At 42.5% G+C, this 16,867-nt stretch overlaps 1 protein-coding gene across 4 annotated transcripts in view; it reads left to right on the top strand.

The window, feature by feature from the left end:
• ARHGEF12 (Rho guanine nucleotide exchange factor 12) overlaps positions 1–6,606 on the top strand; it is a 92,589-nt gene extending 85,983 nt beyond the window's left edge. For all 4 annotated transcript variants that reach the window (XM_060283106.1, XM_035140229.2, XM_035140228.2 and 1 more), the window contains 2 exons: positions 1,467–1,539; positions 2,295–6,606. In XM_060283106.1, the coding sequence (XP_060139089.1) occupies positions 1,467–1,539; positions 2,295–2,305 (84 nt within the window). In that variant the 3' untranslated portion in view covers positions 2,306–6,606. The remainder of the gene's footprint in view (positions 1–1,466; positions 1,540–2,294) is intronic.
• Positions 6,607–16,867: the final 10,261 nt, after the last annotated feature.

Below are 16,867 nucleotides of genomic sequence, written 5' to 3'. Positions count from 1 at the left end.
GGAGAATTCAGTTCAGTTGAGTTTTTCAAAGGGAAAGAAATAAAAACCTTAAGGTAATCCTGGAGAAAGAGAAGCTTCATGTGGGGAATGTGAATGAAGGGAAAGAGTGGTTTTAGGATCCAGTATTGTGAGGGATCATTCAAAAGCTCAGGCAGCAAGGAGGCGGGGGGTAGAGCAGAAAATCTAGAGGCTAAGATCAGTTTCCATTTACTGAAACGATTGTGTCAAAAGCCACAGTTTCAGGTGAGAACTTCTCCGTGTCTTAGAGGCTGAAAGAGAGACAGGGACACTTTAGATCTAAAGTTGGCAAGCTGGGGATTTGGCCACAGTGAAATGAAAGTACAGGAATCAAAGTAGGGGAAAAGATGTGAAGACAATGCAGCGAAGGGCTGGTTGCTACATGACAGAACCAGGGCTAGGGCAATGGTGTCAGAGGCAGGCCAGTTCCTTACAACTAACTGGATGGCTCTTGCAACTTTTTAACAGTCCCAAGAAACCAAAGAGTACGGTATTGTACATCATGTGCTAGTCTAATATGAAGCACATTTTTCTTTGTAAATCGCTTTGAGATTTTTTTTTTATAATCAAGCGGTATATACATATTATGAAATAAATAAGAGTTTAAGGACTTATTCTCTACAATCTATTTTTTATCCTGGCACCAACCTGAATAAAGACAAAACATTGCAAGATAGAGTCCAGTGATGAGGGAATTCAGCCTTTGCTTCATCAGACATAGGCTTGGCTTCCTGCTGCACCACAGATCGATAAGGTGGAGCAATTAATATGTTTCATTTTTTCCAGGCACAGGATTGCTCCTGTGAGTGATGCCATGGGCATAGGATGTACACATTTATTTATAAGTGAGACTTCCTTCCTTGTCCTTTGCACTGTGGCTCAGAGATACTCTGCTCACAGATTACTAGAAATATGGTCCTTCTGAATAAGACAGGGATTTTCATGGAGTGTGAGGTGGAGATGTGAAAATGCAACATGGGATTTGATTTGAGAGTCCTCCTGTGTCTCTTCTCCATCTGGGAAATGTGCTCAGTGACTTTTCACCTTCAAGATGCTAGAAAGTGCAGACTTTTGCTAGCACAGTAATGATTGTGTGAGTGTTTCTTCAGGAAGATATACAGAAGGCAGACAGGCCAATGCCAAAGAGATGCTTAATTGGGATGAGTGGTGTAAAAATTGTGTTGCTCGCTTCTGAGGCATTGCCCTTCTGTCCTTGATGGGCTGCTGTTTTCAGCTGCTGCCAAACCTGCAAGACTTTCCCCATATCTGGAGAGAAAACAAGTAATAGCTTGAAAGAATAGGAGAGTTTCTCTCATCACTGGAGTTCGCAGTGATGGAGGACTGAGTCTGTTCCAGAACTTGGCCAGTCACAGTTTCAGTGAGTCTGATCTGATTGCCTTTCTGCAAGTGAGCCACAGATCAAATGTGTGATGGGTTGTATCTTCCAGGAAGTGGAGGAGAACTATGCTACTCTTCTTCAACAAAGGCTGGCTGGAACAGCCCCCACAGATGAGCACTCAGGTATGCCTTCCCCATTCCCTGGGCACTTTCTAAACAGAAATATATAAGAAGGGGAAACCGTTGTTAATCTTTCTTGCAAAAGTTTTTAGAACTTTCCCTGCAGCTCCTGAATTTTCAGAAAACGTTGCTGGCTATAAAACATTCTGGGTTTGCTGACATTGTGCACCTTTCTCTGAGTGGATTGTATGGTATAGGAGGTCCTCCCTTCCTTGCTGCTCAGCACTCAGTCCACTGATAATGTGATAATTCTAAGGGGCCAACAGAAGATTAGCTGAAAGCTTGTTTCAGAGTTATTTTTCCATGTTCCAATGGTCATAATTTGCAAGCTGACCTGCCCTGCCCAGTGTAATTTGTTCTTTCTTAAGACATTTTTGTAGCCTCCTATTTGTAGATATGAGATCTCTTAAGAAGCATACAATTCTATAGGTACTTTTACCTCTCTCCTGTACTGTATTAGCGTTAGTTAATACAGTGGATGTAGCTTCCATCTCAATACCTCATGTTCTTTTTGCAGCTTCAGGGAGCAGACAAATGGAAATAATTGTTTGTGTTTTGTCTTCGGCTCACATATAACTGTTTAGTGCAAAGATGCATCTCTGTAAAGCACCAGAGCAGTCTCCCTAGGATAAGGTTACAAGCTGAGACATGGAGTTGCTTTGGATTGCGCACCTGCGGTAGAAACACCTGTGCATAAGATCTGTAGTGCTCAGCTGCCACTTTATAATATTGTGTTCTACTTCTTTCTTTCTCTTTAGATAAAAGTTAGTCAAGCTTCTTGGAGGTTGGATGGAAACATCAACCTTGCATTGGCACCTGTCGGCTTCTGCCTGGACTCTTGCAGCATGAGGGCTCTTTCCGTGGACCATCCAAGTGCAGCAGAGTGGGAACTGGGGGGGTTGGGGTGGAGGATGGTTTCCTTTTAGGCCTCTGCACTAGCTTGTCAGGGAGAGGTGGTGATTTTTTTTTCTCCTCCTTTGCTACCAGTAATTCTTTTTGATTCCAAACAAGAGGAAAGAGAGGAACAAAAAGAAGAAACCAAATGTATAAAGCTTTGGGTGTAGGATATATAAAAAATGTATTTAGACATATACAAAAAAAAATCAATGTATTTATTTGACTTCATTCCATGTACTGAAAGCACACTTTAATTTGTATTTTATTAGGCCCCAACATCCCTATGCTCCTGGACCCACATTCAGGGCTGCTTGTGTGTGAGAGTGTGTTTTGACTTTTCACTGGATTGGATTCTGCCAGCAACCAGTCCACTGCTCAAAAGAGCTTCGCCTGCAATGGTCCCCACCCCCTGTGCAGTGACGGTATGCCATGCTGTACACAACCAGGCACTTGAAAGGTTGGCAGCCTTTGGGCTCTCCTTGCAGTGGCACATGGTGCTTTGACAAGGAGACGAAAGGCTTGGGGTTTTTACCTTGGCTTTGAAAGCAGTGAGGTGGGGCAAAGAATGTGCCTGCTAAGTCACTCCTGGTTTGAGCATCTTCTACCACTGGAGTTAGCCACAGGTACTTCTGCGTAAAATCCCAGGTATGTTCGACACCCAGAGGTGTGCTTTGTTGGCCATTGCATGTGCAGGGAGAACGGGATTGGTTTGGGGTGGTGGGTTTTTGTTTTGTTTGTTTTGCACTGTTTGTGCCAAAGTGCTCTGAAATCACACTGGTTAGCTCAGAAGCCTCCATGGGAGCAGCTCTGCAGTATTTTTCCTAATAGGAATTCTGACATCCTTGTGTTTTGAAACTGAACCCTGTCTCAGAATGGAAATTGAAGGCTCACAGCACATACGTAAAAACACTGGACATTCCAGACTGGTTACCGGAAGTGGTACAAGACTGGGTGCTACCTCCATGAGACAGACCGTTCAGGATGCAGCTTCTTCCTTTCACTGCACCAGGTCACCAGGTTCCCAAATCCTGGCCTTTTTTGGGGGGGGGAGGGGACACAACTCAGATCTAAATGTGCCGAACTCTAGAAATCCCCGTAACTTGTGTTCCTCATGTTGAATGTGCTGCGAAGTGTGGAGAATTTTTCTTTTTCTTTTGTTTTCTCCCCCTCCTTCCAGCGTGAAGGTCATACGGTCTGCTCCATTAACACAGAGACACATTTTCCCTGTAGCTATAATGGCAGAGAATCAAAACGCTGGTTGTTTCCCAGTCATGCGAAACACAAACCTCTTCTTCCCTTAGCAGGAGGAATAGTAGTACTAAAAATGGGCAGGCTGTGCAAGGACAAATTTTAAAAACCTCCCCTTCCCTCCAACCTCCAACAATTTGAAACCATGAACTGATGTCTGTCAAGATGGGGAGATAAGATTTTCCAGAAGCAAGTTGTATGAATCGCCATCCCTCTTCAGTGGCATAAATTGCCCCAAAACCAAAGGGTCTCCTTCCATATCTGCACAAGCTTCCTTTTATCAGTGCCGTTCTGAGTTCCTCGTGGATCTGCTTGTTCCCATTTCATAACTGCTTGATTATATAATTTCACTTTGTTTTCCATGTAAAACTTCTATTTTGCCACCTCTTGGCATTAGGAAAACTAGGTGTGCCTGAGTAAGGAAGATAAACATGGACCTTTTCAGATTTTAAATAGCCCCTGTTTTTTTTACCTTTTAGCTATGTAACATCATGCCAGCAGCACTTTTACGTTCCCTTTCCACAGCCCATGTCTAGGACGATCAAGAAATCACGCTCACAACATGGACCTCTCCCTAGCATGAGTAGCTTTTGAGCAGTGGAGATTTCCACCCCAGATTGTTGTTGCTAGTCTCTTCGCTGCATTCTGTGGCAGGAGTCCCAAGATCATTGTCTGCTGTAGCACTTCCACTATAGATTTGACCTGCAGAGGTGTCTGGCAAGATATTGCTTCAGCATCTTTACAATATGCCTCTGGGTCAGGTTGCCAAAATCTCCTGAGAATCAACCTGAGAAAGGAGAGCATGCAAGGTGAATGCAGGTTTCGTGGCAAAGCCTGAAGGGTTCTTGGCCATCCTTAGAGGATGTGGCCATCTCTTTCCCTCCACCCTGGGAAGTGAAACAGTACTGTGCTCCTGTCCTTTTGGTGGTGTTTGGTTTTTGTGTGTTTTTCAGGCTTGTTCTTATGCCATATTATGCAATCTCCTGTTAAGGGCATTATTCAGCTTATAAGAAAGAGAAGGTGGTGAGAAATGGGGATTGTCCATTGCTCCCAACACAGTATCCTAAAATCACTGGGGATGTCTTAACTCCCTAGCGTGTCTACTGTACAACAGACCCCAGGCACAGATCCATTTTTGTGAAGAGGGTCAACACTAAAATGCACTTTGCGGGGATTCCCATTGGTTTTGGGTGTGTGTGGTCCCCCCCCTTTTTTAAATGTACTAGAATAGCCATGAAAAATTCCAACCAAAGAATCCTTTCCTGTCCTTCATGTCTGGCTGTGAACATTCCCTTCTTTAGACAGGACAATAGTATGGAACAGCCTTTCCTCTCTCCTTTCCTCCCCCCTTGCAAAATGAAAAACAAAACAAAACCACAGGCTGAAAAAAGAAGTAATGGAATATTTCATGGACAAGATAACATTATGTTGGCTCCACTATACTTATTAGTGTTTAACCTGGATTTATAGAACAAGATTATTGCAGGGGGTGGGGGGTTCAAAAGGCAAGGCCTCGATCCAGATGTCAACTTCCTGCACAGCCTGTTTTTATATCATTTGGACCTGGTCTACACATGAAGCAGAATGAGTTGGTAGAATGCCAAGAGTGGTAGACTGGACTGTTTGTTAATTTCTTTGGGTTAATTTTTTTCCTTCTGGGCACAAGCAGCGCAAAGCTTTAGATGAAAGTTGGGATTTCTTTAAACATTCAGGTACACATTTTCCAGTAAAAACAGAAGGGCCAAAACAGTTGTCTCTGTTTACAGCGCTTTTGCTTTTATCTGCTTTTAGTAACATTAACTCCAATTCTTGTGATAAATCAACTCTTAACAGCCACGTCTGAGGGCCTGGTAGACAGTTTCTCTCTCTCTCTCTCTCTCTCTGTGTGTGTGTGTGTGGATATTTTTAATGTTTTCTCCGAGGCACTACCTATGCCTGTACCTTGTTGAGTTTATTTTTTAAAACTCGCAGACCATTCTTTCTTTGCACTGTAGGTGGGTGGGATATTGTAAAATATGGTCCCCGGTCCAATTTGGCACTTTGCCTGCAGCAATACAGATCATGCTGCCATCCCAGGGCTCTGCTTCCTCATCCTCCCCTCATTCTGCTTGGTGTGTAGATCAAACCTCACTGTGTAAATGCTGTAGTAAGGGAGGAGGAAACAGTACTGAGTTTTCTGTGCATAATTTTTAGCACAGCAGTCCTAGGCCCAGTTGTCTGGTTTGACGCTGCCACCTGCTGTTGACCTACCATTTAAACATGCAAGGAATGGGGTTGCTAGGTGGCACTTGCGGACATCGGGCATACATTACTTGTGTGACCAATTCCTGGAGTGGGGGTGGGGGTGGGGAGGTAATTCCTGGGCAATAGGGACCCTTGATTCTTGACAACCAAAGCTTGAGAACAGCTGTGGCCCTGGCTTCTCGAACTCTTCCATGGTTGTCGAAGCATAAATGTTCCAACTTGATAGAAAGCTCTTTTTGAGGTAGAGGAAGTTGTTGGTGTTTGTTCCTTGCGTTGTTGTCATCTGGAATATTGGTGCATCTTGCATCTGATCGATGGATTTGACCCCTTGCTGTCCCCATTTCAAAGAGATCCTTCAGTCCTCCTCTTCCCTCCGTCCCCAGATGCCAGCTGATAAGCCAATGGTCTCCAAAAGGGATACTGCAGCCAGAACACTACACTGCTCTTTAAGAATTAAAAAAACACAAAAAAGTTGTTTTGAAACTTCCTTCCTACTAAAAATGTATTTTATTTGTTCACTATACAATCATGTACTCCTTTTAACCGGTTTTACTTTTATGGAACACAGGAACAATCTGGAATTTGAAAAGCAAAATGCAGAAAAAGAAAAAGAAAAAAAGAAATCCTCTTAATACCTTGTATTTTTAACTGATCATGTTTGAATGTTTAAGAAAAAAAGAATTTATTGTTCTAATTATCCAGATGTATTGTATGTTTGTAAAATAGCTCTTATTAATTAGCTGATAAGGTGGTATGTTTCTGGAACAAAATATTGCTCATTTTAAAAAAAGAGGTTTTGTTGGGTTTGTTTGTTTGTTTTGGAATCTGGGAAATAGAAAATTAAAGCATTCAAATGCCAGTAAATAAGCTTAAAGGAACCCAAACATTTGACTATGGTATTTTGTTGAATCCAGCAGATTCAAGTTCACACTCCTGGAGTAGACAAATAGCCTGGTGGACCAGTGATCTTGTCTGTCTGCACTGATTTGGCAATTCCATGATAAAGAACACCCCTTTCTGACATCTGAGGCTATCAGATCTATTCTCAGCTTATAGAGAGCACGCAACAGTCACAAAAGAATGCAACATTTCTGACTTGTCTTTTGCTTCTCAGGCACAGAACACCCCCCCCCCCTGAAAACACAGGACTCTTCTGCCAGTTCCATGAGATTCAGTGTACAGTGGAAACTCTGCTTACAACCATAATCCATTCCAGAGGTCCTGTCATAACTAGAAACGTACATAACTAGAGGCACACTTTTCCATAGAAAGTAATGGAAAAGTGAATTGATCCGTTCTAGACGATGAAAAACACCCCCTAAAACAGCAATTGAACACGGATTTTACTGTCTAACAAGACCATAGAGCCATAAAATGAAGGCAATAATCAATGTACTGTACTATAAAATAAATAAGACAGTATTGTAGATTTTAAAAAATAACATTTTTTTTCTTACAAGCACTGAGGGTAGGTGGGCTTACCTAGCTACAAGCTGGGGGTGGGGAAGGGTCAGTAAAGAGCTGATTCACTTTGGCCAGGGTCACTTTTTTTTCTTGCCAGGCCAGGTTCTTCTATGGACTTCCTCAGGTTAGTTCTTGGCAGGGTTTGGGGCTACAGTGTGCCCTGCTGTGCCTCTTGCAAGCGGCACCTCTTCCACAGCTTTGGGGGTGGGATGGGGGCCCTCTCCCGGCAGTGGAGGCCTCTACCCTGGCTACACAGTTGTAACAACATTTTATGTAAGATAAACATGCAGGTGCTGCTATCTGGGTTTTCCTGAAGCCGGGCTTCCTAAACTAAGACAGGATTGCTTTGAAGAAAAGCTTAACTTGTTAATTTGGAGGTTATCTCGTCACAGGGCCTATGGCCGTTCATTCAGGGCCCCTCCCTGGATGCTCCCTGGATGTGGTGTTGGGGAGTCCATGGATTATCTAGTGTCAAATACTTCAAATGGATTTGTATTTTTCTCTCTATTAAGACACAACTTGGCTGGTGCTCAGACAGTGGGGCATTGGCTAGCAAAGAGTCTGTGCACTGCAGATACACTTTTGTTGGTGCAGCTTCCATAAGAAAAAGCAAACACATAGCTGCCAATTTTTCCCTTTTCTCGCGAGGAAGCCTATTCAGCATAAGGGAAAATCCCTTTAAAAAAGGGATAACTTGGCAGCTATGCAAACACTTGAGAAGTTTGGACAAGGACTAAAGAGCAGAGGGGTAGGGGGGAACAGGGAAGATAGCTTGGTTCTGAAAACCATACACGTGTTAGGAAGCTAGATGGGCAGGAAAGTTGGGAGATAGAGGAAGTGAAAGATGACAGACTCAAAAGGCAGTGAACTGAGAAGCGAGACCCGCAGGGGAAAATTACATTTGGACAGCTGGAATAATACTTGGGATTCTAAACAGTTTATGCTCAGTACCTTTTAAAGGGCAACTTGTATTCTCAAAGCTATGCAAAAGCTATTCTTTGTAACATTCTCTGACCCAGCTATATCAGTTTCAAAACTGGTAATTTGTAGTGCAGTTAAAGAGCACAGGTGGGGAGCTATATTTCTCTGTTTTCCCATGTTCCCAGCATTATTTTGTGTTATGCAGGGTACAGATATCTCTATCTTCTCATGTTGAGGTGCTGAAAAATGATTGCTTCATTGGATTTTGTCATTAGTATAAGGGGACACTGGGAAGGTCCGGTAACATGTTACATTGCCCTAGAAGCAGATAATTTCAAGATACAGTAGCTGTCATTCATGGTGGCTAGTGAGTTTTCTGGGCCACTTTTGCTGCCGATGAAACCACATGCTTTCCACTTTATAAAGAAATTGATAGTATTTTTAAAAAATGATGAGGGCCTGTCTACAGTTCCCCAGAATGACAAATGACTTTCCTTACATATTAATGATAGTTACTCAGTTACTCAGCTGGTGCTTGATAGGGGGAGGAGCAAGCTGCTCTGAGTTGATTTTTCTCTTTTCTTTTTATACATTTTCAAAATTGTTTATTTGTTTAGATAAGTAGATGCCATGTTGAAGAAACAGATCCAGCTTTGAGTGTCCCAATTTTTTAAAAGGCTAATAGATGTACAGGGAAAACTGTCCAAAAGAATAAAGAATAGAGGGAGGGGAGGCAACCACAACTCTTCATTTTGCTGTTGGCAGACTTGAGGCTTCAGCAGTGGGTGGAAAACAGAGGAGACTGGCAATAAGGAGACTTATTGAGCCACTCAGTTTTTGTTGTTTGTTGTTATACTTTATTAATTTATTTGGTTTCTTACCTGCCCTTCACCATAAGGACCCCATAAGGATGATTTACAGAGACTTAAAATTCAATATTAGAAGCAGTGTAAAACAAATTGCCTTTGCAGGGATACGGTAAATCTTGAAAACGTGTTTCCATTACAGTTGACCAGGGTACAGAGGTGTGTCTTCAGAATACAATGAAAAGCATGGGTTGTATCTAACTTCTGCTCAGACTTGAGCCGTTGAAACTGATGGACCTAGGTTAGGCATGCCTAATAATTTCAGCGGGCCTATTCTGAGTAGGACTAGGAGACGATCCTATACAGAGGTACCTCAGGTTAAGAACTTAATTCGTTCTGGAGGTCCCTTCTTAACCTGAAACTGTTATTAACCTGAGGTACCACTTTAGCTAATGGGGCTTCCCACTGCCGCCGCATGATTTCTGTTTTCATCCTCAAGCAAAGTTCTTAACCTGAGGTACTATTTCTGGGTTACCGGAGTCTGTAACTTGAAGTGTCTGTAACCTGAAGCATCTGTAACCCAAGGTACCACTGTATCTTGGTGCCAGGCACACCTCTATGAGAAGGGAATTCCACATCGTAGGAACTGCCACAGGGAATGCAGTCTCCTGGATCACCTCCGCCCCAAACTCCTGAGGGTGATGGAACTACCAAGAGTTTTCCTGTTGGCAAGCTTCTCTGGTCCTTCGGACTCACTGATCCAGACCCATTTTTGCTCTGGAACCGACAACCTCCCAACAGCACGGTTACGCTATCTGTGAAGTTCCATTGTACGTAACAAAACTTGCACACCATTCTCTTGAAGTTGAAGCACTTCGTGTTTTCAGTGTTCTTAAATGCTTGGTTTTGGAGCACAGAGAACAACTCATCAGTGTTCTTCTCACACGCTTTCTGCAGAGTGATCCTAATTGCCAGTCCTCGGTGGCTGACTAACCTCCTTTCACTCTGACTGTCTCCAGTCCGCACAAAAGGTGAGAAGACTTCCCAGTGGCTCAAAAGCTTCCCTTTCATGCTGACTGGGCAGCTCTAAGATACTGGAGACAAGGACCCTGCTGCAGAAATAGTAATGGGCCTTTACCCACCCACCCACTGTGAGATATTTACAATGCAGTCAAACAATGCAAGTTTGCTAGATATGCACATGATAGGAGCTGAAGCTCCAAGAGTTTTCCTGTTAAGTTTGCTAGAGAGAACTCTCAGCCATTCGGTCCTGTATCCATACATATAATCTCATCACCTGGCTGAGCACGACCTCTTTGACATTTGACCTCATTCCAGCAATGTGAGAACATCTGCATGTCTGAGCTCCAAGCTCAGACTACATTTTAAGCTAGACTTGAGTATGCCTTTGTAACTGGATTGCCATTTTAAACCTGCTTGAACAAAGCTGTGGCATCTGTTGCTTTTCAACAAGTATTCTCTGAGTGACAGGTAGGTAGCCGTGTTGGTCTGAGTCGAAGCAAAATAAAAAAATTCCTTCAGTAGCACCTTAAAGACCAACTAAGTTTATATTTTGGTATGAGCTTTCGTGTGCATGCATCTGAAGAAGTGTATGTATCTGTGCATGTATCGTGTGCATGTATCTGAAGAAGTGTGCATGCACACGAAAGCTCATACCAAAATATAAACTTAGTTGGTCTTTAAGGTGCTACTGAAGGAATTTTTTTATTTTGCTTCGACTCAGACCAACACGGCTACCTACCTGTAACTAGAACTATGGAAGGCACCACATTGAGCCGCATGAAATGGAAGTCCATCAACCTCTGGTATCTGAAGAAGTGTGCATGCACACGAAAGCTCATACCAAAATATAAACTTAGTTGGTCTTTAAGGTGCTACTGAAGGAATTTTTTTTTTATTCTGAGTGAGTAAATGTTATTTTTACCTTTTACAAGATTGCGAGGAGGAAAGGGGAAACACCAGGAGAATCCACTAACTATGCCTTATGCATCTTGGGTTAATTACACTACAAGGCTAAAACTTGCCTTTTAAGCTGCAAAGGGATGGCACCCTGCTGAACTCACAAACGTGAGGAAGGAAGGGTAGTATCTAATATATCCTCTCCTAGCATCTTTACACATCCCTACACCCACTGCCCCACACCTGAACCACGACACAATTACCACTGTAGCATTTCTGAGCCATGAAGAAATCAAGTGTTAAAATAAGCCAGCAAATGGGCACAAGGCCAGTTTTGAAGTTCTCACCTCTTCCATTTCCAAATGATCTTTAAATACCCAGAGTTCCTTTTTGGAGACCTGTGAAATACCACGGCTGCTCCTGGTCCTACTCCTGACCTGTACCTAACGGAGCCTGGCTTTGTCCTTGGCCTCTTCTACTGCACCAATAAAATGAAGCAATAAACTCTCTTCTAGCCCAAGAGCTTCTGTTTAGTTCTCTCTCCCCCCCCCCCTCCAGCCTTAAGCAGCTGGGATTTTTACAGCTGCAAAAAATCAGCCATGCTTTCGGATATATAAAACACTCCTAAAACCACTCCAATTGTTTCTCTCTTTTTTGCTAGTTTGTTTCCAGATGCCTGCAGTTTATTCAGTATAAAGTATTACTCCTCTCCAGCTCCTCATCAATGTTTTAAGCAAACATCAACAAGGAAGTTAAGCAGGTCTCCCTGGAGCAGGGTGCAAATCTACATTTCTGTCAGCTGCTGGGTTGACTATCAGATCATTCATATCTGAGGGTGTTTTTCAGGTCAGTGCTAAGAAAGATGGGCAGGATCTTTCCTTTGGCTAGCATATCTTCTGCTTTCCAAAAGCGTTGTCTATTTGTCAAAACTACATGCGTACAAAAATGTCTGTACATTATGAGTAATTAGCACTAAAAAAGTTGATGAATTTTCATGAGGATTTATTATTATTATTATTAATTGCACAGTGCTTCAGAAATGTGAATAACTTAATTTAATTTTGGGGAAATGAGAAGCTGGGAGAACCAGAACTGTCAGATTCATTCATCCCTGCCCATAACTCAGATGAAGCACATGCAGCCCAAACAGCTGCGCATTCTTTCCCTGTTTGCCCCTTCATCTCTTGTTCCCCCTGTGCCAAATTTTAGATTGGAGGCTCCTCTGGGCAGGGACCTGTGCTCTTGTACTTTGAAAAGTGCTAAGCACACTGATGCCACTACCTAAATAAAATTGCAGTGATCCTAAATTGTATGCTGTGCATGAAAGAGGCTCCAGTTTTCAAGAACAACTGAATAGCTCAGCTGGTTGAGCATGAGACTCATAATCTCAGGATTGTGGGTTTGAGCCCCAGATTGGGTGAAAGGTTCCTGCATTGCAGGGGGTTGGACTAGATGATCCTCAGGGTACCTTCCAACTCTACAATTCTATGGAAATGTTAAGGTCCTCTGCACTTCAACAAATAGGTTTGTGTGTGAAAACTGTATCAGGCTACAGTAACTAACTCAAGGCTGCATTGTGCAAGCAGTGTAAATTATACTAATTCATGCCTAGTGCATAATTAGCTCCTGCTGAACATGAGAATGGACAAAGAGTTATAGGCACCAAATAATCCTTGTCTCCAGCACGAATGGAAATCTTCATAAACCATCTTGGACAAAATCCTATTCCAAGTAATAGGATTTTACACAGAAGTAAACTAATAGCATAGTGACATAGTCCATCCATGCTAGAGCATCATCAGCTGCACAATGTACCCCAGTTTCAGTCAGCTATTGTTTACCTATTTGTTTCTACAAACAAAAAGCACCCAGGACATCTACTATCCCAAGAAATTAAATTAGTTCTGCCATTTTAGGTTGCTTTTTTGTCCCAACCAATGTAACATTTTAAGGTAAATGAAAAAAATCCCCACTGAAGTTGGTCTAGGGAAGCAGATGGAAGGATCTGAATAGAGTTTTCTTTCTAAAAATGAATATGAGCTCTGGACTTAAAATATCAGAAGAGAAATCTGTTGATTTTTGCCCTTTTAGGATGATTTTTTTGTTCCAGTCAAAGGAAAATGTTTTTAGAAGGGGGAGTCTCACACACACACACACCCAAAAAAACACCACCTGATACAAGAAAGCAGATTTGTTTGGGGAGATTTCACTTCAAATCAGATTTTGGTTTAGGGCAGTACAATACCATTTGTGCAAGTTTTTCTTTGTGCCTGTTAAATTCTCCAGCTTCTGATACTTTACTACAGGTTGCAATCCCCCCCCCCTGAAAACCATTTTTCACACTTAATACATTGAAAGCTGATGCAGAACTCTGCATCCCACCCAAATTTTGTGCTTCCACGGAGATGTAAAATGCCTTTTTCTAAACTGTTTTTGCTTTGTTTCTCTGTACATTTGTTCACACACACACACACACTTCCAATTTCTTGTGTGCATTTCAAAGAGGCTTTTAAAAATGACAGTTTTTATTTCTTCTCATTACATACATAAACGAGGCAGACAGAAGTAAACATCTTTTGATGACAGTAATTACAAGGCCGCCAGCACCAAAATCAGAAAGATTAGTACAGATGTCAGCTGGAGGGGGGGGGAGATACATTGCAGCCAGCCATCTGAAAAAAAATAAGTGTGTGTGTGTGTGTGTGTGTGTGTGTGTGAGAGAGAGAGAGAGAGAGAGAGAGAGAGAGAGAGAGAGAGAGAGAGAGAGAGAGAGAGAGAGAGAGAGAGAGAGACTTTGCCTGGACCTTCAAACTGTGTTAAAAGCCTGGAGCCTAGACTGCTGATTTCCTCTGTGATTTTAGGTAGTCCCTTAATAGCTCCATATCAATTTCTTGGCTGTAGGTGGGAGATGGTAAAAGTTTAATCACCTTGTTCTCTCCCTCCCCACCCCCCTGTGCAGAGGTGGTAAATTGTTCCCAGACTGTACAACTTCAGGTCGTAGGCACGAGAGTCCCACAGTCACACAAATATAAAAGCACTCCCTATACATACAGCCCTACAGTGGATAGGAGCCTCGTGCATTGATAGGAAAATAGGGTTGTCACCTTTGGTAGGGCAAAATATGGGACAGGTCGGGGGGGGGGGGCTGGGGATTGACACCAAATCCTCATGACACCAAATCCTCTCTCACTTTGTGGAGGGGGGCGGTTTCTTGCATTTGACTTTCCTCCTCGCTCACCACCCTGGTCCCACTCTTCCCCTCCACTCAAGTAGATGAGCAGAGGCCAGGGATAGATGGCTGGCTCTCAAGGGCAACTTGAGCCACAACTCTAGCCTCCTGCCCGTACTGGTACTGGAAGAGACTTGAGCGCAGAGGAAGAGGAGGGAGGAGGCCTCCAGCAAGGGAGAACCTGACACCCCTCTATTTAGTTAATTTCATTGTCCCAATTAATCTATATTGCTACGTTCCTGAAATTTACCCTTCTGTAACTTAAGACTGTTAGACCTAGTCTTGCTTTCTGGAGTGGCAAAGAACAATTTGCTCTCTTCTCCATGATAGCCCTGCAGGCAGAAAGCTAGCATGTAAGGAGGGGACACTGTATTCTGCTGTTTGCATTGTGAAAGGAGCTTTTAATAGATTTGTACAAAGAAATAGGGAGCAATGTTAGAGCAGGAGAAAGAGGCTGTTCAGAAAGCTGGAGGTGTCCCACTTTATCTGTCCTAACCCGAACACAGACCCTTCCAAGCAAGCTGAGTTGCCCCATAACTTTCCAACACCCTTTTCCTATTATTTTATTTGATTGGCTGTATTTCTGCAACCCTCAGGGTTTTTCAGAGCTTGCTGTTATCGTGGTGAAATATGCAACGACACTCACCCCTGAACTTTAGAAATAGAGGGAGCAATTATTATTTATTTTTAAAAAATCTGTCTGATTTCTTTAGGTGTACTTTTTAAAGTAACTTTTTTAAAAGTCCAATTGATTAATCTGTTAAATATCACAACACTAGAAATAATGAGTTGTGTTAACATCCAGAGCAGCTAGCAAGGGCTCCAAACAGTGGTGAGTTCTAGTGCTGGTTAGGGAGATTAAAAGCTCCCCCACATCTCCTTTGATAACCGTGAAAAAGAAACGTATACAGTGGTACCTCGGGTTACAGATGCTTCAGTTTACAGACTCCGCTAACCCAGGAATAGTACCTCGGGTTAAGAATTTTGCTTCAGAATGAGAACAGAAATCACACGGCGGCGGCGGCACGGCGGCAGCGGGAGGCCCCATTAGCTAAAGTGGTACTTCAGGTTAACAGTTTCAGGTTAAGAACGGACCTCCAAAACGAATTAAGTTCTTAACCCAAGGTACTACTGTACAAGCTTACAGCAGTGCTCTGTACCATCCCAGACTTGCCTATTTTTGCCGTGGTTCTGTAAAAGAGGGACAGTTAACATGGTGCTCATCAGACATTGCTGAGCTACAGTTTCCATCATCCCTGACATTGGCTTTGGTAAGCAAAACTGATAGGAGTCACAGAATCATAGAATCATAGAGCTGGATGGGACCCCAAGGGTCATCTCCTCCAACCCCCTGCAATGCAGGAATCTCAGCTACAGCATCCATGACAGATGGCCATCCAACCTCTGCTTAAAAATCTCCAAGGACAGAGAGTCTTGGTCTAACTATCTAGAGTCCACCACATTGGCTTTTCCTGCTGCAAAACTTGAATGATCTTTCCTTTTTGCTCCCTGCCCTGCAGTGGAAACCACGAAGGCATTTCCCTGAAAAGATCTCTGTGTGTTTGGTCCTTCTAATTCATCCAAGCTTGCTAGCACCACTCCAAGAAATACACATAATTAGGCAGTAGGAGGTGGGTGGGGGAATGAGAGAGAATGGTTTACAATGCCTATTAATTATGTACTTCACTGCACCACAATTGTTCCCTCAAATCTGTTCCTGCCTATAAAAGCATGCCATTTGGATATGCTAGCAAGAAATCGCCATGAACATTGGTGGGCAGGCAGGGAAGAAAGATTCCAAAAGGCCATTGCTGCAGCTTGTATACAGTTAGGTATCAATTCACGTGGCTGCATTATCCTGGCCCATGTTTCTTCATTTGCCTTCTCTACCAAAGCCTCACTGAAGTAAGAGAGGGCAATTTGCAGGCATTGCATTTTTAAGTAGATGTGCAGATTACCAAAATAGGTGCCTTCCCATTTCCTTTTGAGACATGGGAAGGAGTGGGAAAACTTGCATGCTATCTGGGCTCCCACTCTCAGACACTGTACTCAGATTCCCGCCTTGATTATTCCCAAAGGTTTTATTCCAAAAATTCAGGTCTCTATGGGTCTCATGAGATATATCAAATGTGAGGCAGAGGGAGTAGATGGTAAGGAGAGGCCATCTTGAATGTTTTCTCCTTTTTTCATCTCAGTAGCATGTTGTAAGTTCTACAGTGCATTTGTTTCTGTTTTTAAAAAAATTTCATTGGTAGATGCAATACTCACAAACACAAAACAAAACAAAACAAAACACAGAACGAACTTATTATACATACAACTCCTTAATTCCTACAAAAGAAAACAATTAAACATACATTAACCAAAAGAAGCATCAACTTAAATTACAAAAGAAACTAAACATAAAAATATAAATCTTGACTTCCCTCCACCCATGTGTGACTTCCTTTATTTCTTTTCTTCTTTTCACTGTTATCAATATTATTTTTAATTGTCTCATCTTATACCAATTTCTTCTTAGTCTTTTACTCTATAAATATCATTCATTGCATATTGATATATTTATTTATAGATTGCATATTGATATATTTATGCAATATAC

The sequence above is a fragment of the Zootoca vivipara genome, chromosome 15, assembly GCF_963506605.1.
Source record: "Zootoca vivipara chromosome 15, rZooViv1.1, whole genome shotgun sequence".
Lineage (NCBI taxonomy): Eukaryota > Metazoa > Chordata > Lepidosauria > Squamata > Lacertidae > Zootoca > Zootoca vivipara.
The sequence above is the reverse complement of the archived record's forward strand: the minus strand, read 5'-3'. Positions and strand labels throughout refer to the sequence as shown.